The sequence below is a fragment of the Anastrepha ludens genome, chromosome 6, assembly GCF_028408465.1.
Source record: "Anastrepha ludens isolate Willacy chromosome 6, idAnaLude1.1, whole genome shotgun sequence".
Taxonomy (NCBI): domain Eukaryota; kingdom Metazoa; phylum Arthropoda; class Insecta; order Diptera; family Tephritidae; genus Anastrepha; species Anastrepha ludens.
In genome coordinates this window covers 39,191,377-39,212,493 of record NC_071502.1, presented here as the reverse complement: position 1 = coordinate 39,212,493, position 21,117 = coordinate 39,191,377, and the positions used below count along the sequence as shown (strand labels likewise).

Genomic DNA, 21,117 nt, shown 5'->3' with positions numbered 1-21,117 from the left:
TAAACTGCAGGATCCAGGAGCTTGTCTCAATATACTACATACAACGGTAATCGTTTCACCTTTTTTAAGGTAATCGATGTGAATGACACCTCGGGAATCTCAAAACGGAATATTTTCGTCATAGTCTTGTTGACCGGCAAGCTCAGCTTGGTCTTTTTCGGCATCAATTTAACATCAGAAGTTTACTTTACCGATTGAGCCCTTCACCATCCATGGAAATCAATGTGGCTTAATTGATATCAAAATTTAATTTTATACACATACATATTTTACATTTCCAACGCACTTACATCTACATATGTTACTTTTCTTCCTTTATATATTTCTTAAGGGGACAGATACCTGTAAACGGCCATATTTTCCCTGATTTTCATTAAAATTATTTAAAATATATTATTTAAAATATATTTTTTTCAAAATTGGTATACAGTTTATTTACACATTGAAATAATATAAAAAACTTTTTTTTTTTCGAAATTTTACAGGTATCCGTCCCTTTAAGTACAGACAAACTCTGCGTTAATTGTTTCCGCATTTTGCTCTCGACAATGCCGCGCGGAGTGTCAATTTGCACTGCCATAGCCGATGGGATATGATGCTTTATGGGATACCTATGGGAGAAATTGGAGTGTATAATTTATGTGTTAATGGCACTTTATGCTGACCAATCTATGGAAATACTACTTTTAAGTGTGCTATTTTGAGTCAATGTTTCGTCATCGGTTATGAAGTGGTGCCAAATCAATCGGGTTACTATTGGAAATCGCCAAACACTCTGTTGAAGTTGGCAAATGAATGCTTGGCCAATGTGTCACATATCTTGCGAATAGCTTATTTCATATCTAAATTCATTTATGCAAAACTGAAACCACTGATCCATGGAAAAAGCCGGTAACCGTTTTGTGTTCACGCACCTTCACTCATGTATTCATAGCGCGTAGTCCAATCCAGCTGAGATTTGAAGCTAATGGGGTTGCCTTTTACATGAAAACACAGTAAAATAATAATGAAAATGGCTGGAAATGGAAAAAGGTTGACTCGTCTTCGGCGGTGGATTTTCCTTAATCCTCCGAAAACTTTTGCCAAACAAATGGTTGTGCACCACTCAGAATACTATTTTTTGAATTGAAATTCTCTAGTGGTACAGTTACGACATTACAAGATTTTCCGAAAATACACTTGCTTTGAGGTGCTTCATTCGCGAGCAACTTTTGTTGGACTAAGCTCGTCTTGGAACATCCATACTATCTGTTTGCTATTTGGCTTCCATCTCATATGCATAGATCCAAGATTCGTTTCCTGCTGCGATATCATAGAAGTTCCTTGAACCACCGTGGCTGAGTTTCTTCAACATTTCCACACCACCCGGCACGAACTTTTTTTGGGTAATTGTCTAATTATTGCGATCAAATGTTCAGGCAATATTGAATGTACGCTGGTCCCACTAATACCCCCGAATACATCTATCACGCAATATGTCACATAACGATCATGCGTTATCAATTGACGCTCAGCATCGATTGTTCCTGGCACAACTGGTTTTGGGCGCCCCTCACGAAATTCATCTTGCAAGGATCGACGACCACGTTGGAACTTGTTGTACCAACTTTTTATAGTGGCTAAGGGTGGTGCTTCAAGATCAGAAGTCGAACTAAGTTGATCCATGTTCGCTTGCCTCGATAATCCACGTAGAACGTAAATTTTCACGCGGCAATTTCGTCTTTTGGGCGAGATACATTTTTTTCAACTTCCTGAAAACAGAACAAATATATTTCTTAAGTGAAATTCTTATGGTAAAAAAATAACAAACTTTTCGATAAAAATATTGAAAGGCAGCCCATAGGTAATAGCATTGATACGGCGGCGTTAATCCGGATTACCGGCGCAATTAATTCTGATTAAAATTGTAGTGTGACAAACGCAGGTTAGTGAACAGCTAATTTGTTTATTGGATAGTTTTGTCAGTAAAAGATGGACCGCAGGCAACAAATACGAGAATTAGCTGGCCTCAAACTAAAAAATATTACTTATTTTAAAAAATCTTAAATTGCAATATCTCAGACTGCTCCGAAATAGCAAAAAGTTAATGAAATTTCGAACGTGTTAGTGCTAACCAGCAAATGCATGCACCCCTACGTAAACAGACTATCAACCAATTCTGATTTGAAGCTTAAAAGTTTCCAATCTTATTTTAGGCAAACTATAATCTAATTGTGGTTTGAGACTACAGTCCTCACAATATTTTCAAGCTTCTCTTGGGTTTACTTGGTAAGGTTCAGTAAATGGTATTTAATACTGGTAGGCTACCACAATAAAAATATTTGACAAATTAGTCAGAAAGTCAAGCTGCTTTCTCTTGGCAGCTGTTGCTTGACAAGCATTGTGTTAATGTTCAGGAAAAAACTAAACATTTTTACTATGACAATTACAGCGTTTTCTTCAAGATAATGAACACTTAATGGGGGAATTACGGTTTTGAAATACGGTGCATAGTAATCGAATAGGTTTATCACAGACTACCAATAGTTTGGCCCGGGTTGGATGACACATCAAATGACACAAAAAACTATCTAATAGTGGCCGCCGAGCAGCATTCATTAACATTCTTATCTCCGAGTGCAATCCTGTTATAAAAAAAAAACTTATCATTAAAGCTATCTACCGCTGGGAGACGGCTGTTGTAGAGCGACTTCAAATTGCACACCACAACTTTCAGGAGAAGCTCAACCACGCACCTAATAAATAGTTTTTGCGCCAATTATACTAACAAATATACATTATTGGGATTTTTGCTAGGCAGACGTTGAGTTAATTGATGCTGATGACGTTAATCACAAATGCGCTGGCACCTTATTTTTCTATCGTCTGAATATGCAATCGGAATGTGAATTCTAAGGCATGCGTGGAATAAAATTTCATTACTTTCATTAGCGACTGTCACTTTGAATTATGCACTTAGTGGCAACTGCAATGGATGTCTGACTGTCTACATATGTATGTATGTACATAATAGTTATGTGGCGTTTGAATGCCGTCAGAAGCGCCGCTTACAGCACACGCCTCTAAGACTGTAAATTGAGATATATTTCGCAGATTAAGTGAATTGTTAGATTGGGATGCATACAGCATTAAATCACGACACCTACTCACACTTGCATGCCTAAGTGCTTGCTTAAGTGCATACTTATGAGAGGCATTTCAAAGCAAGTGTGAATAGTTAAACTACAAATAATTGTTCAGTATATATCTGTACATATGTATGTGCACGAGTGTGCATTATAAATGTATGTGACTACTTATGCAGAATCTAAATTAATTAAGTGGATAAAAATAATCAGGTTGATTTGATTAAGAAACCCAACCGTGATTTGAAGCTCGAGATTTTCCGATTATAGTTTTTTTGAAAAACTAATTTCGAGCATTTTGGACAAATTATAATCCAATTGCGTTAGAAGCTTAGGATTTCCGTTTTTTTATTTTACTTTTTATTTTATTTTTTTTATTTTGAAAAAATTATTTTGGGCATTTTAGAAAACTTCTAATTCAACTGTGATTTGAAGCTTACCTAAGAATTTTCGATTTCATTTTTTTTACAGAAAAACAAATTTATTTTGTTTTTTTATTTTAATTCTTCTTATTTGAAAAACTAATTTTGGGCATTTTAGAAAACTTTAAGAATTTTCGACTTCTTTTGTTCCAACTGCTATTAGAAACTTAAGAATTTCCATGTTTTTTAATTTTTTTTTTTTTTTTTTTTTGAGAAATTAATTTTGGGCGTTTTAGACAAATTATAATCCAACTATAATTTGAAGTTTAAGAATTCCCGATTTATTTTTTATTTAATTTGAGCTTATCTCACCAGTTTGTCAATGCAATATTTTTGTAAACATTTAATGTGAAGTCGCTTACTCAGTGGCATGAGCTGAGTAGATATGTATGTATGTTGCCAACAACGTTAACGTCCGCATTTTTCAGACGCGTGCTCAGTGTAAACACCATGAGCAAAACTTCCATTTCACATCGTTAACGCATATCGCAGACATGCATTCAGAAACACGATATGATTTTGTTACAAACATACATACATAAATACAAACATATTCATGGTAATAATAAAATGACACCAACTGCCCCGTTGTGTTGACGCTTTTCATAAGTGCTTTTGTAACATTACTGCATTGTTATTGTTGTCGGAGCATGTCGACTGGCTCTTAAAGCGTCTTGTAATAGGCACTGTGCGAGGTTGGTAGGCTGTGGTGGCACGCTAAAATTTTCCTATTGAGACCTCTCTGATTCCTGCCATGATGAGTGGTGTGCCGTGGCGGACATTTGAACTGGGTCACACTCCATGCCTGATGATTTATAGGGTCTTTGAAAATAAAATATTTTTTCGTTTATAACTCACACCCAGCTTGGTATAATCCATTTCGAGTCGTTCTTATTGGAAACCCCTGTATTACGATTGGCACACCGGGAGTCAGATATCAGTGTGTCTGAACAATGAAATTAAATGTATGACTAATGAATGCTACGATTGAAGTACTTTATACAATCGATATGTATACATACATATCTATTATTCATAAAAATAATAAATAAACAGAATATTTACTCTTTAAGTGATTACAATCGCTTACTAACCACTCACATGAAATAACCCAGTATGAAAAATTTGGTTGCAGTGCTTTTTTACAATTGTAGATAATTCTAGTTATTCCCACTTTCTTTGATAAAAAAGGCAGTGAAGGTATTGAGCCTAAGTTTTTGGTTAACTTTCAGGTAAATGAAAGTAAGCGAAAACCACACAAATATCTATAACGGGAAGGCAAAAATAACGTCCACTAACCAGAAATTTCAATTAGAATTGTTTTTACGTATTTTGAAAGCGCATAGTAGTGTTTGACTAAAAATCTAACAAGAATGGTCAAACAACAGAATTTCGGAGAACTACAGGTACAGTCCGGTTCACTTCATTAGAGGTAATCATTTTTATGGAGGAAAATTGTTATTAAAGCAACCAAGTTTCCAGAAGAGTTCCAGATACTTGGGCATCGAGCTCAACTTTTCAAAGGTTTATTCGAAATTTTCGCGTTTTTAAACAATTTGAACAGCATAACCAAAATCGTTAATTTTATTTGTCAGCATTTGTTTAGTTTTTCAGCAACGTTGGCACTGTGTGTAAATTATTTGTAAAAAAAAATGTTCTCACAAAAACGTCAAACTAATCAAAAATATTCCTCGGATTACTCAAAAAACTTGATATACTCAGCTTGCATTATATTTTCGAGTAATGAGCATTGAAGACAACACACACCGTGCAGTTGCCCGAGCTGCTCGAAAATATGCGAACAAAATCAAAAGCTTAACTACATCACATGGTGAAAAGATTTTTAGAGCTGTGTTATTTAGCAGATCGTTATTCGACTCAGCTGATGGGCTGATGTCACTTGAGATATGTTTAACAAAATTTAGCTTGTGTTAGTGATTTACGAAAAAAATCAACCAATTACACTTCGTTGCCGTCTGAATAATGAGCGCCGAATCTCCCAAGTGACGGGGCAGCCTAAGTTCCTCTCACAATTTTCTTATTCACCCTAGTTATCTAAATAGCAAACCTGGTAACTTATCACCCTGGTCTGTCAAAAAAGTAACGGCAATTGTTCAATAAATCTCCAACGATTAGTCCAGTCATCAAAGCACCTTTAAAACGAGTTTGAAGGGATCTTCTTCAGCTCCTTCACCGAATTCTCCTTACTAACCTCTATCGACTAAAAGCGGCGTCCGCGGAGTGGCAATTTAAGTTTTGGGAAAAGGAAAGAGTCATAGGGGCTAAATCCGGTGAATACGGTGGTTGTTCGATGATATTTGTCAAGTTTTTGGTCAAAACAGAGTTTTCTTTCCACAAAATGGGCCGTTTCCTACGCAAATTCTCTCTCAAATGTCGCATAACTTCCAAACAATACTCTTTATTTACCGTAGAACCATTTGGAATGAATTCCGAGTGCACAAAACAATGATAATTAAAGAAAACGAGTAGCATGACTTTCATTTTTGACCGACTTTGACGTGGTTGTTTGGGTTTCGGCTCATGTGGATAGCGCCATTCAGCCGCCTGTTGACTGGTTTGCATGTCAAACTAATATACTCACATCTTATCACCTGTTATAATGCGCTGGATAAAAGTTGGGTGCGAATTCACTTGCTCAAGTATGTCTTCAGCCACCTTCTTCCAATGAATTTTTTAAAACAAATCCAGCTCCACGAGTCGAGCAGCCACACGTCTCATGCCCAATCGATGATGTTAAATGTTGCGAATTGATTCGTGGGACACGCTAAGGTCACAAGCTACCTCCCTCAAACTTAAATGATGGTTTTTAAGCACCCTTTCCTTTACTTTGAAGATGTTGATGGGCGACCAGATCGGGGCAAATCTTGCACGACTTCTCGGCCCTCTGCAAAAGCCTTATACCAGTCGTAGACCCATGTTTTTGATAAAGCACACTCGCCATAAACTTTCTGCAACATTTTCAACGATTCGACACACGAAAAAGGGAAAAATGTCCAAAATTATATGCGAATGCAAAATTTGCACAAACTTATTTACATATATCTCAAAGCAAAAAGTAGAAATTTTAGAATACATACTGCTATGGTCTTCAGCAGAATTCTGCTCGCTCATTTCACACGTCGTTGTATAGGTGGCAAAGAAGAAACATGAGTGAGAATTGTCCTATTTTTTCGTAAACAAACCGCTGTTATGACGCCAGCTACGTCAGCCAATCAGCTGATTCTTTCAAATTCGCTAAGAGTTGATATTGGCCACACCTTCTGTCCAAACAGTTGCGAATTTGACAGAACCAGCTGACGGACTACCTCGCTTGAGGTGTGCTTACAGAGAAGCTGAGATTGTGTTGGTGATATACGAAAAGAATCAACCAATGACACTTCGTTGTTTAAACAACGACTGATTGGACGAGTGTGTGACCGACGTCGGTAGGCACCCACGTAAAACACAAAGGATGCTGGACGAGTGTGCGAATACATGTGAAATGATCGTGCAAAATTTGTGCAGAATATGTGAAATGATCCTGCGAAATCCCCAAGTGACATGGTAGTCAAAGTTTCCCTCACAATGTTTTTTTTTGCATAGCTAAATAGCAAACCAGGTAATCTGTCATCCTTGGTATTTGAAGATTAAATAAAAACTCATCAATTTTCACCTTTCGTTCCTCACACAATTGTTACCCCAATTACAATTGTTTACTTTATGCTAGGTGGTAGCGATACTGAATAACTAAGTTTAATTTTTTTGAAAATAAAGGAAAATACGTCTATCTTAACACGTAAACGTATCTAACCCTTATATGAAACGAGTGCATTAGTACAGTATCGATAAATATAAAATCAAATTTAAAATTTCTTGTTTTGCAAAAATTGCAATATTTGACTATTTCTTCTTCGTCATTTACATTTTTTTAATAGATATCCGAATGCGCTGCCAAAGGTGGCGAGTGCGATGAGACCAAAGGCCGTCCAGTTTGTGGCACAGACGATCAAACCTACCCCTCACGCTGTCATTTATTGCGTGTGCAATGCAGCGGTCATCAAGTTAGTCTCAAATATCGTGGACCCTGCAAAGGTGAGTTACAACTTTAGTTAATTTACCACCTTACAAAATGTGTATGAGTCATTTGTGCTCTTCTAGCCTGCAAAGAAGCACGTGATTACGCTCTCAAGCACAAATATCGCAATCCACCAAAATTCATACCACGCTGCAAAACCGATGGCACCTATGCAGCCGTTCAATGCTTAGGCGATACAGGTTGTTGGTGCAGTGATATCACCGGCAAACCCATCGAGAATACATCGGTGCGCAATGGCAAGCCCAAATGTCGCGAATACACTAAGGCGAATATACGTCGCTCACCGCCTCGTCATTTGAGTCCGAGTCGTGGTCGACGCACGTGCACTGCCATCGATCGTGCCACCTTCAATGCCAATCTCATCAAAGTCTTCCAAAGTGAATACATACGAGCTGGACAACAGAAACGCGGCCTGTCAGCCAATGCTGCAGCGATTGGCGGCGAGGAGGGTTTGGCTACACCAAATGATAAGTCGGTGATCGATTGGAAATTTACCTACTTGGATGTGAATGCAAATCAAATGCTGGACAAAAATGAATTCCGTGAACTAAAGAAGCTTGTAAAGCGGGTAAGTTGTTAATGACGCTTCGAATGAATTTGCTATTGTGGGTGACATACATATATACAAGTACATGTGTATGTATGCATTTGTGTGGCAGTATGTTGAGGAATAATTGCAGTATCTCTTTGGCTGTACATGTCATTTAATTATAAATTCTCTGCACAGGCGGTGAAACCGAGACGTTGTGGACGTGCTTTTGGCAAATTCTGCGATTTGGATGATGACGATCGATTGACACTGACCGAATGGAATAATTGTTTTTCGAAAGATGAAATAAATCGTAAGTACACGTTTTGGGTCCTCTGGTTGGGTAATTTGGACTAACATGAACATTCAATTTTTCTTCTATCGCTCGCTTGCTGGAAGAGGGTAATATTCGTTTTTGTATCAGTATGCATAAATGACCGTCAGTTCTTACGATGTGCTGTGTAAATTACAAAGGCTGACAAAATTTTATTGATTTAATTGACTTCTAGAATCAAGAACTAGACTACAATTTGCCCAATGTTCTTGACAGGTTGAAGCCAAATCTGAAGAGAATCACTGATTAGACCCAGCGCGTTATATAATCGAGATATTCGGGCTTAAAAATTAAAAAAAAAAACAAGCATATTCGAAGTAATGTAACATCATGCGATATTTTTTTTTAAACCCTAACAGTATCGAAAATGTAAAACTCTCCCTTTTTAAGTAATTTTCTTATGTGATGAATTCACTCTCCCATGCTTCGATTCACTAATCACATCTTGCTACCCAGACGTATTCACACTGAGAAAATAAATTGAGGTGTTGGAATTGAGGTCTCGAACTCATTGCGGTCTTTCTCGGCAGGACTGCATAACACTTCTCAGAATGAGGTTGGGAACAATACTCTTCTAAACCAAACATCTGTGCGCTAAACGACAATGACAGTTGAACTCAGCAACAAATACACGAAATCCTAGATTGCGCTAAAAAAGACAGTATTGTAGAAATGAAGAGAATATTATCCATCCCCGAACTGTCGCATGATACATGACCACAACTTACCAATATCGGTGTAAAGTGGCCTTAGAAATACTAATAATAATATCTGACAAATTTTTATTTGCAGTAGTCAAATACTTACGGTTACGTTGGCTTTTTTGTGGGTCATTTTATACGAATCAAAAACAGATGGATAGCTCAGAGATACATACATATTTTTTATAATAGGTATGAAAATGGATTTCAAAGGTGACGAATTGTATCTGCTTTAAGATACTGTTGCGACAATGGCAAAAAAATATCTTTTGATGTTATTCAAACTCAATTATAGTCAAAAACAATAATAGTGAAAGTGTGATTGCATTTGGCAGTGCTCTCATAAGGAATATACAGTCTGTTACAGAAGAAAAGAATCGGTTTTTTTTTCTTGTAACTTCAAGATACATTTCGTTCTGCTTTTTGCTGCGTAATATATTAGTTGCACTCAAGGGCTACGAGGTTAGTGTCGTTCGAAACTTTCCCGTAAACGCAACCAAACAAAAATGAGTGAGAAGTACGCGAAGCGTTTGAGGGGGTATTTTTATGCACGCTTTCGAAACGGCCGAAACAATCTCACGCCGCGGCTGCAAAGTGATTAAAAAATTAAAAAAGTTTGTTGTGATGTGGAATCAGCAGTATAAAGTGTAGGAAAATCTTGATGACTTCTCCGAGCGCGGCTTGAACCGTGTGATGACAAAAAAGCAGGATAAAGTGATCGTTCAACTTTTTAAGCGAGACCCTTTATGGTGACTACGCTAAAAAGATAATAAATGTGAGTATTAACACCATCGAACGTCAATTAAAGGAGACGAACATATCCTACCTTCCGACATTATCAAAACCACTGCTCTCAGAAAAATTCATTGAAAAACAACAAAACAAGAAAATGGCGTTACAGTATTGGACTGAGCCTCCCAGTCCCCAGACACCACCCTCCTTGAAAATGTGTGGGGAATTATGAAAACGCATCTTGTCGGAAAGCCAGTCCATGATTTAAAGCAACTCGCGCGACATCTTCGCAAAATCTAGTCCTGTTTGTCGACGAGCTACGCAGAAAAGCTGGTTCAAGGCATGAAGAAGATGTCAGGCTATACTCGACAATGATGGAGACTACAAGGCTTATTGAGTAATTACGACTCATAGTTTTGTACTTACTTTCATGCAAAAAAAATTTTAGATACAACAGGTGGCGCAAAATTAATCAATTATGGAAAGATTTATAATATTTGCAAATATCGTTATACGGCAATCATATTTGACACTTGTGAGCTAGACAGCTGCAGCATACAAACAGACAAGCAATGGAGCACGTAAGGGTCAAAATAAAGATTTCTGTCATTCAAAATAATTTTTTTTTTAGTAAAAAGTTGAATGGTTAATTTTGCGCCACCCGATTAATTTTGCGTCACCCTTTATATCATTTATACTGCATGAATAATCGCAAATCCTTTTTTCTGACACAGACTGTAAATAACTATAGCACAGGAACTTTTTGACAAATTTTGGCAGCTTGCTTCTCTTATTTAATCTTCATATTTTTTATGAAAATATAGTTCATTCTACTATAAACAAAATATAAATCCAAGTTTCAAACTTTGTATAAAATAAAAAAAAAATCACAACATTTCACTTGTTATTCAGAACTTTTAGAAAATTTTGAATTGAATTTTGAATAGGTTCAATGACAGTGACAAGTGCTAGTTTCAAGGAGCTTAAAAATCGTTTTAATTTTTGGCCATTTCTTTTCTTGTAATTATATTTTCTCCATATAACGTAAGTTCGAATTTTTCAATTGGACGAAAACAAACACACTGATTAACGCAGTATACTAAAATATCAAATTGAAAAAATTGCTTTCTCATTTCAATTTGTTTGTTTATATTTTTTGACATTTTAATTCCTTAAAAGAGAGCCGCTCAGAATTGACAATAAAAAAAAAATTTTTTTTTGCCTGTTTCGGATTTTTCGAATATGACGTTCTTCCATGACAAGCGCGATTCTTATTTACGTGTATGCATGTGCGTATAACTCACAAACTACTTAAACATACGTAGAACGGAACATAGTCTGGTTTGTAACATGACAAGTAACAATCGCTTTAAAGGTTTTGTTTTTTCAAAAAATTGATAATTTTTTTGCAAAATACACAATATTATTTCATTGGGGTGAACAAATTCTTTAATTCATTTAACTCATGAACTACCCAATACTACATATTGGACTATCCAACTAAGTTCGAAAAAGATACGACGAGGAAATACAACTCTTTGAGTTAAAATTAAACTGATTTTTCAAAAACTCGTTTCAGCTAATATTATTTATTTAATATATAAGAATTGTTTTATAAGAATTATTTGGGTCTACAAAATAACCATCCCTTCATTTATCGCATCATACATCGGTCTCGATTGCGTACAAGAATCCCACCTAATTTAGTGTTCTTATGCATGGTGGAAAAAATTCAGCAGGTGTGGCCAATATCAGACCGTTAACCGGCTCTTGACCAATTTGAAAGAATCAGCTGATTAGCTGACGTCAGCGGGGTTATGACAGCAGTTTATTAACGAAAAAACTGACATTATTTTGATGGCATTAAAAAAAATCAACACAGTGCCACTTCATTGGCGACTAAACAACAACTGACGAGTGTGCGGGCAGAATTCTGCCAAGACAAATTGAGTACTGAAGGAGGAATCTTTTGTTAATTTATTTTTCGCAATTTTGACAAATCTGGCGTCTGGCTCCTTACCAATATAGAACAACCGAACAAAACAAACAAAAAGAAGAGAATTTGCATGTTTGTGAAAATTAAGTGAATGGCTTGGTAATATTGCGATTTGTGACATTTAAACTAAACAAACTAATGGAAACGAAGTGCTGCTTGTAAAATTGTGAAAGCACCATTGAATAAAACGCCACCAAATACAGTTTTTCTGCGTTCTTATCCGTATGACGCCTTTGGTGTGTATATGATTTCTTCTGTTTGTTAGTTTACATTGCTTTCACCTACTCGCACTCTTCTCCTTCACAAACAAGTAATTCCCCTTTCTTTTGTTTGTTTGTTCATGGAGCCTGACGACACAGCGAATTCGGAAGGCGCAACCATGTATTCTATCATCCCTAGAATTCTGCTTTCATCATTGTGGAAGGCCTAACCTGGTAATCTATCAAGGCGAATTGAATATATCATCCTTGATAACATATATACATATACATATATACATTTATGATTGGCGCGTACACCCTTTTTCTTTTGGGTATTTGGCCGAGCTCCTCCTCCTATTTGTAGCGTGCGTCTTGATGTTGTTCCTCAAATGGAGGGGCCTACATTTTCAAGCCGATTCTGAACGGCAGATATTTTTTATGAGGAGCTTTTCATGGTAGAAATACACTCAGGGCTTTGCCAACTAAGAATATGCCTGATCGTTCGTTATCAAGAATGTTCGCGCACCATGCTGCGTTATATTTCATATTTGGCATGAACGGTGTAAAATTTTGACCTTAACGACTGTTTTTTTTTAGGAACAGGAATCTAATAACTACATGACAATCAACTTTATTTCATTATTTACATAATTCGCTTTAATCATAAGATCGGAACCTACTTTATGCCACTACAATTGTTTTGTTATTACATTGTGAGACTCCTTTTGACTTTCGTTAGCTTTTCTGAATTTTGACCCACTGTGCTTTTGACTCAGGTGGTCATACTATAATTTAAAAGCAAATAAGTTTGCGGCGCATTTATAGTCGTACACACGTGGCGTATGAGTAATATTTACGAGTATATTTTCAAATTTAATTTGTAATTGGAATTGGCATTGGAATTTGTATTAACAAAGGGTAACCCAATCATCGTATATTAAATTTGCATGCCGAAATCATACAAAAAAATGAAAATTTAACATTAACACAATAGGAAAACACATATACTTCATTATTATTTACATTGAAATGACTTCCTATTACATACATACATATGTCTAAGTAAATGCCCTTCTACATATTCCAATACAATTCCAACTCGTATTTGTATGCAGGTCATTCGGCTGCTGAAAATAAGAATTATGCCGTTAATAGCATCGCCAGCAGCACCTATCACGGATATACACCACAGCAGCAAAACAATAATAACAACAACGACAACAACAGCAATAATAATAATCGTCATACATCGCCGCCTTTCAATAATCATCCACAACAACAGTTTCATTCGAATATTCATCAACAAAGTCACAATACATATAGCAATAGAAACAGCAACAACTATAATTTTAATAGAAATGATAATATCAATAATATACATCACCCCTCAAGTACGCTGGACGAACTGGAGAGTGAAAGCAATGGCGATGATGACGAAAGTAGTCAACATTTGGACTATGAAGAAGAAGATTATGATCCTGATGAGAGCGAGGATAGCGACACGCTAAGCATGTTAAATTCATCAATTCATTGTACGTACCGTTATTATTAGCAAACATATCATACAAACTTAACAAGAGTGCAGATATCACTAAACCTTTTTGTAACTGTCCAAATTTAATTACCCTCTCCTCAATTCCGATTTCCACCAGTAGTTTGTGTCCGCCGCTTTTCTTAATCCTCTAATACTCTTACACGCATGAAACTTAAAACAATTCGTAGCAGGAGTTACTAACATATCGTTCATTATAAATGTATGTATGTACATATGTACATACATATATACATATATGCTTGGTGTTGTTGTTGGTGCTCTAACAAAAATAACCAATAAATTATAATTAAAAACTCATTCCAACAAAGGGACTGACATTCTTGTAGACTTACGACCAAAAGCCGATATACAATTCAACGAATCCGACAGCGAGTCCGATTGCTTGGCTGATCAAAAGGTAGCGCTAGAGGAGCAACGAGTAAGTTTCCACACTAGCTCTATGTGAAATTGAAAAATCCATGTAATATTTTTTACTTCTTTTGTTTTAGCATGGCGGCACACTGTTCTATGTGCCCGAATGCACTCCAGATGGACGTTACCAGCGCGTGCAATGCTATCGTTCCACACCGTATTGTTGGTGTGTACATGAGGATACAGGCAAAAATATACCCGGCACATCGGTGAAGGACAAACGACCACAATGCGATGCCATCTATGCAGCACCACGTTCCATGAAAGGCTGTCCCGAGCCAAGGAAAACCATATTTTTGAATGATCTCAAAGAATTCTTGAAAACAGACATTGTGCCTACTGCTATGTCGAGGTAAGAGTATAGAAATTTCACCGTAATACTGTGAGATTTTGTAAATCGATGAAGTATTCTGATTTGTTCCCAAAATATTTGAGAGAGCGATACGAATTTATCACCGGCCAATGACTGGGGAAATAATTGGCATGTGGGGAAATAACGAACTCCGCTTAGGCGAAGACTTCTCTGTAACGAAGCTTGCAATTGCTTTTACACGTGCCCTTCAAATTGATTATCACTTCAGTAAAGTGACAAAAAGTGAGCGTAGAAATCAGACTATGGCAAAACTGAGTTGCTTATCAGTTACGCAAAAATTAAATTTAATTACTGAGACTCAAAAAGGCACTAAGCTTTTCTCCATTATCAAGAATTATAATTTCTAGTAACCTTTCAACTATTATAAAAAATAAAAATAAAATTCTAGCGTGTGTGCCAAGAATGCATCCTTTTTAATGATACTATGTCGAAAACTTCGCTATAACTCCTATTCGCCGGCCCCAGCGACTTCGTTATAGAGGAATCCGACTGTATATACAATATACTACATATACCAAAATGCTCAGTATGATGAGAGGAGTCGATTTAGTCGAGTATGTCCGCCCGTCCGTGTGCACGATAGCTCTAGCAAAAGTTAGTATATCTCAGTGAAACTCGGAGCACATATTTAATTTAGTCCAAGGTATGGTGGTATTGAAATTGGGCGATATCGGGTAATAACCATGCAAACCATGGCAGGTTTGAAAACGGTAATTTTCAAAACAAAACAAAAAAGCGTTATAATGCACGATGCAACATTAGTCAAATCTTATACAAATAATAAACCAAAAAAATACGATGTAAATAAAATTTTGAAAAATTGGCAGCGCCCTTTTTGGGTAAATGCGTGTATAGGTACCTGTAGTGCTTCCCCTCATTTAAATCCTACATAAATATTATTGAGATAGGATAAAAAACACGCCCACTTTTATGTGCCAAGACTAAAGTTCGGTGCGGATTGAATTACTTGTTGTTATCCGTATTAAGCCGAAAGCGCTACCCTTTGTGGTTTTTAATATTTGAAAGTCTTTTAAATAAAGTGTCCATTAAGAGGCCGTCGTAGCTTTGAGTGGTGCGGGTTCAATGCTTAGATTCTCAGAGGGTTAATGCAGTAGTTTCCACAAAATACAAAACTCTTCACACAACTTACTTAAAACTGGTAGGCAAATAAATACTACAAAATGATACAAAGTGAAACCTCAATATAACGAACCTAGATAAAACGAAAAACTCTACATAACAAAATTTTAACTGAGTCCCACGATATAAACCTCCTTATTGCGAAATTTTCCATACAAAAATACGCCATAGAAATAATGTAGATAATAAGAAATCCATTATTTTCATAAAAAAAATTTAATTTTCAGGTCAAAAAATTGTACGCAAAAATAGTGGATTTTTTCCGCAAACTAATATTTTGAGCACGAAGACGTTTGGAGTATATTGACAGTTAGAGTTCCGTTAACAGAAGCCATTATTTAAAGAAGTGTCAATCTAAAAGCCTCAACATAGCGAATTCTGAATACAAAAGCAATTTTTTCAAAATTTTGCATTTTTCGAGGTTTTGATATTCTATAAATACTATGGCTATAGCGAACTATTTGTCCAATGCCATCACCATCGTTATATCGAGGTTTCACTGTACAACCAAGATGATTTGAAAATAACTTATAGAAAGAAATTTAGCCGTCGGGCATATACAACTCAGTCCTGCCCGACAAATCGACTATGATTGTACCATAAAATTTAATTTGCTCTAAATAATAATAACATTTCGCATTTACACAGCGCCAACACAACCAAATGGAGTTCTGAAGACGAACGCATTGCGACATTAAGTTTTGTCTGGCTTGATAAGAATAAGAACAAAGCTTGGGAGCGAAAGGAGTGGAAGACATTTAGGGAAATAGTTACCAGCTCGAAGTAAGCAGTTTTTATTATTATACGTATTTTAATATAATATTAACTTACCTATTCACACCTAACACATTTTTTGGTAAACTTTTAGAACTTTACGTAAATGCGGCAAAAAGATGCCACGGTATTGTGATGTTAATAGCGATAAGAAAATAACGCTCACCGAGTGGTTGAATTGTCTGCAAACGGAACGCATTGAGGAGCAGGTGACTTCACAGAGTTCGACGGAAGCCAGTAAGTTGAAGCAGAATGCAATTGCATTTGTTTATTTATATTTAACAAACTTACTTTTTATTCTTTACCAAAAATTTGAATTTTTATAGACGAATCTATAACGTCGAAGAAGCTAACAGGCTCCAATCCACTTGAGAGGTATCTGAAAGATTAACGTCGCTGCAATGGCCCCAGCAGCTGGTGTGATACGAGCACAATAACTCAAGTGTCTTCTTCTTTTTTCGTTTCTTTTTTTTTAGTTTTTACGTTCTTAATTAAAGTTTCATTTAATTATTATTTGTTCAATTTTTTCGAGCTGGTGTTTTGCTTTATTTAAAAATTGCATTTTTCGTGATAGTGATGAGACATTGTTGCTACTAAAAATACGCATATTTATGTATGTATTTATTTATGTTTTTACTGGAATCAAAATGAAAACAAAAAAATAATAATTTTAGTTATGAATTTAATTGTAAGTAAGACTAAAACCAACTTTAAAGTAATCATACCGCACAGGTAGCTCGATGTATGTATTTTACACTAAAATTTTGTACATAAATATTTATCGCTTAGCTTAAGGTCCGAACTTCTTTTTATGCTAATACTTGTAGGTTTTAAGTTAAATATAGTCTACATACACATACATATACATACTTGCGAATACTTAGTTCTAGCCACGTCTTGTATGTACTATATGTAACTAATTTATTTTAAGTTTTTAATAGTACGAGTATCAAAAATTTAATTGTAATGTGGAATAAATATTATATACACAGCATTCGTTTTGGTTTTTTGTTTTTGCAGTAGTCAACTTTAAAGTTGAGAAATTAAGAACAAAAACTAATTAACTAGTAAATTTTTTACTCTACATTTTGCACTTTCCCATTTAAACGCAGCAGCAATTTGGAGAAGTAAGTGAAAACCACTAGCACCAGTGTCGTCACTTCCATAATGACGAAGTGTGAAATCGAAGTGCCGATTTCCAGCCAAGAGCCTTCGTTGCGCACCAAAAAGAGAAAATTCAAACCCATCACATCACAGATTAGCATCAAGCAAACGAATATTGTTTGCTCATTAGTGCGCGCAAATGTCGACATACCGAAAATAATCGATATATTTAACACTACAGGTATGATTAGCTTTAAAATGACCAACGCCATAATGAGGAATGGCGAAAAAGTGCCCAAAAAGCAACGCACAATGTTCGGGTCAAAAGAGCTAACCGATGCAATGTTGCCGGTACCAAAAAAGGAGAATAACGTATACAATAGTATGGCAAAAGACAGTTTTAAAGCCGCTTGTAACTGCTGTGGTGTTAAATGCCCTTTTTTACCTTTAACAAGGTACGCATCCAATTTGTAGGATACAGGTAACTGCATTGGTTGCACTGATAGTGTAAGCATTAATTCGGATGCAAGCATCACTACGAAAAGAGTCTCGTACGATGTACAGAGCAGCGCGTAAAGTGAGGTAAGCAAGAAGAATATAAGCTCAATGCGTTGCTTTAACACAGTTGTTTTATGAATAACAATTACTGACAAAGTGTATATAAGGAAACTCCATGAAAGTGCTTGCGATAAGAAGGGCACACCTTGTTGTTGTGAATGCCAGTAACTGACTAAGAGTGCATTGACAATACAGACGGCAGCGGGTAATTTAATATGCCAATGCAAATGAGATTTAACAACAAACGGGCGCATTATCGTCGCAAGCATGCCGAACAGCAGCAGCCATGTATTTGCATAGCCAACTGAAGGCGGTAGCAGTGGAAATATGGCTAACACTATGCTTAATGGTAGCCAAACATATAGTTTGGTATTATTAGCGGGAAATGCGCGAAAATTAATGGCTAGTGTGTAAATCAGAAAACCCAGTGAAATAAACTTGCGTTCAAAGAAGCTGTAAACAAACAATTCGGCGCACAAAACCAGTGCTAACAATTGAATAAGCGGCATGGCACGCATTAACGGCAGTAGTGAAACACCTTGTTTCTGCACCAACAACTGCCAAACCAATAAAGGTAGCAGTAAGTAGAAAGCTATAACAAATGGTATACGTTGCAACAGAAGCAACGCACAGAGCACAAGCAGGGTAAATTGTTGACCAAACGTAAGCGACCAGCGCCAATAAAAATGCTTCACTTCTTGTCGCTGCCCCAACAGCAATTGCAGGCAATAAATTATCCAACCAACAAATGTTGCGGTTGTACTTATCTGTAATGGAATGCGATAATAACCCTGATAGTACTCAATGCCTTCCAAGGCAAGCTGCATTACGTCATAACTTATGTGTATGGCATCTTCGTATTGGCCAACTCGTAGTTTTGCTTCTGTGCTTTCTACATAATGAGCAATTATTTTTGTATCAAGCTTATCATATCGTAGTAGAAAAGGTGAGAAGAGGCCCTGTCGATGCGTAGCCAATAATGCTTGAAATTGTGCCAAAAGCTGCAGTGCATTGCTGTGTACGGCATGTGCTTGATATTCTGCCGAGGCATTCAAGAACCGTAGCGGTAATATGCCAATATTATTCATTGGTGGCGCAACCCCAATCAAAGCTGCAATTAATGGAGCTATTTGGGCCTGTTGCATATCATGAAGAGGGCGTATTATGTCTTCGCCGATTTTAAACTCATTCTCAAAGCTTGCGTTACTGGCAATACCAGCTCCCCAAAGGAAGAAAGGTGTTTGCGTTTCGAAATCTTCACTGGAGCCATGAGATCCTGTAAAGAGTGTAAAATTTATACTCAGTGTCGAAATATTTTACTTCTTATACTGAATTTACCCGCATTGGTCATGCCATGATCAGACGTTAGCACATATGCTGTACGCCCATCAGGGAAAGTACGTTCGAACTCCTCGTAAAACTGGTATACGTCACGTTCAGTGAGATGCAAGTTCTCTAGAAAATTTGTTGTACCAGGCTTGTGCACATGCCCGGCAGTGTCTAGACCCAACAAATGTAGAAAGAATATAACTTTTTCCTCCGCACGTAGCTCTACCTCTTTTCGAGCGAGTAGTAGACGCACACGTTTAAATACCCATTCGTCTAGTTTATAAGTTTTATCGCGACCGGAGAAGTCAAGTTCGTGTTCATATGCGTCAATGAGTAATCGTTGCTCGCTCTCTATGCCACCCATGCGTGAAAAGATATGCAGCACATCTGCAGCACCCCACGCGTATGTGTGACTACTACGATTAAAAACGGTGTCAAAATCAACAGGATTACGCTTCCAACCGCGTGTCACAGCCGATGGATCCTCATAAAGGCCAGCGATGAGCGCAATATGGCCTGGCCGCGATTCGGTTGGCACACGTGTATGAGAAATGCCAACCAAGCCTTTTGTCTTTAACATTAATTTAGCCAAATGTGGTATATCCTTGCAACCATTACGAAAAAAAGATTCCGCACGTAGTCCGTCGGTCACAATGAGCACCAGTCGCTTTGCAGGCGGCTCCAATGCTATCGGCTGTTGTGGCTGCAAACCTGTTATGATTGGTGAGCGAAAGTATATCACAAATATAGAGCCAAGAAGTAATAAATGCACCACAATAGCGTTGATTATCCACATTTTACAAAACGATTGAGCCTGGTGGACGAAAATAATGTAAAAAAACAAAGTTACCAGCCTTACACTTGCATATTTATTGAATATAAAGCGCACACCTCTGATAGGCTTCGAATCACAACACTCTCGCACAAGTTTAATAGCCTTTTAATTTATTATTATTGCGTTTACACATCAAAAATATCCAGAAACTGGATTGAATTTTTGCGATATACGAATGGTTAAAAGCAACAAGAAACAGCTGATTGCCATAATAATCGATTAACGATAGCAGGCATGGTTGCTTTAGCATTAGTAAGGAGTCCCGGAAACGGAATATCGAATACGAAATGCCGTTTATTTGAATGTCAGTTCCGCTAAAAGTTCAAAAGGTTTGCTCGTGTTACAAATTTGACACACTAATGGATTATTTTAGTTGTTTTCATTAAATGTATAAATATATATTTAATTCAAGTACTATCAAATTGTATGTGTATCTGTACGTTAAACAAATGATACTTATAAAAAAGTGTCTCGTATCTCTGTTCAATAATGCATGGTGTTTTAGAGCAATAATTTTTTTATTACACTTTTGTTTATATAATTCTTAAACTGTGCTAATTAAGTTAGGGTGATATTGTATATACCCCCTATAAATAATAATAATAATTCTTAAACTTACAAATATTCGCAATATAGTATATTTTAAATTAAATTTAATATAGGTATGTCGGGACTCTTCAGTAGGCATTAACCTTTATTAGTGAGTAGTTGTACCCGCAATAACTACCAACGGCTGTTTGAAATTCGAATAAGTACATCCGCACCAAAAAATATTTATTTTATTTATATTATGTTATTTATAGTATTTATTTTTAATTGGTGAAAATATTTTTAAATTTCAAAGTTAGTTAATATTCAAAAGTTCAGGTATACCTTTTATTCTTATTTTTAAAGTGTGTAGAA

The 21,117-nt window shown here is 36.4% G+C and overlaps 2 protein-coding genes across 6 annotated transcripts in view; one reads left to right on the top strand and one right to left on the bottom strand.

The window, feature by feature from the left end:
• Positions 1–17,013, top strand: part of LOC128868381 (SPARC-related modular calcium-binding protein 2) — a 59,826-nt gene extending 42,813 nt beyond the window's left edge. For 2 of the 5 annotated variants that reach the window (XM_054110402.1, XM_054110403.1), the window contains exons 3-11: positions 7,483–7,639; positions 7,706–8,211; positions 8,371–8,485; positions 13,251–13,667; positions 13,999–14,108; positions 14,179–14,453; positions 16,263–16,397; positions 16,483–16,625; positions 16,715–17,013. In XM_054110402.1, coding sequence (XP_053966377.1) covers positions 7,483–7,639; positions 7,706–8,211; positions 8,371–8,485; positions 13,251–13,667; positions 13,999–14,108; positions 14,179–14,453; positions 16,263–16,397; positions 16,483–16,625; positions 16,715–16,779 — 1,923 coding nt within the window. In that variant the 3' untranslated portion in view covers positions 16,780–17,013. The remainder of the gene's footprint in view (positions 1–7,482; positions 7,640–7,705; positions 8,212–8,370; positions 8,486–13,250; positions 13,668–13,998; positions 14,109–14,178; positions 14,454–16,262; positions 16,398–16,482; positions 16,626–16,714) is intronic. The other 3 variants (XM_054110404.1, XM_054110405.1, XM_054110406.1) reach the window with 3 other exon arrangements.
• A 91-nt stretch (positions 17,014–17,104) lies between these two features.
• On the bottom strand, positions 17,105–20,398 carry LOC128868380 (GPI ethanolamine phosphate transferase 1). Its single transcript, XM_054110401.1, has 3 exons — positions 20,271–20,398; positions 19,389–20,193; positions 17,105–19,326 (listed from the first exon to the last, which is right to left on the bottom strand). The coding sequence occupies exons 2-3, from the start codon at positions 20,173–20,175 to the stop codon at positions 17,465–17,467; spliced, it is 2,649 nt and encodes an 882-aa protein (XP_053966376.1). The 5' UTR covers positions 20,176–20,193; positions 20,271–20,398; the 3' UTR covers positions 17,105–17,464.
• Positions 20,399–21,117: the final 719 nt, after the last annotated feature.

What these genes read in the sequence shown, in the direction of transcription:
- LOC128868380 (XM_054110401.1), bottom strand. Translation starts at nt 20,175, where the DNA reads ATGTGGATAATCAACGCTATTGTGGTGCATTTATTACTTCTTGGCTCT. An exon ending in TCATGGCATGACCAATGCGG is followed by an intron (nt 19,327 to 19,388) that starts GTAAATTCAGTA and finishes CACTCTTTACAG; the next exon opens with GATCTCATGGCTCCAGTGAA.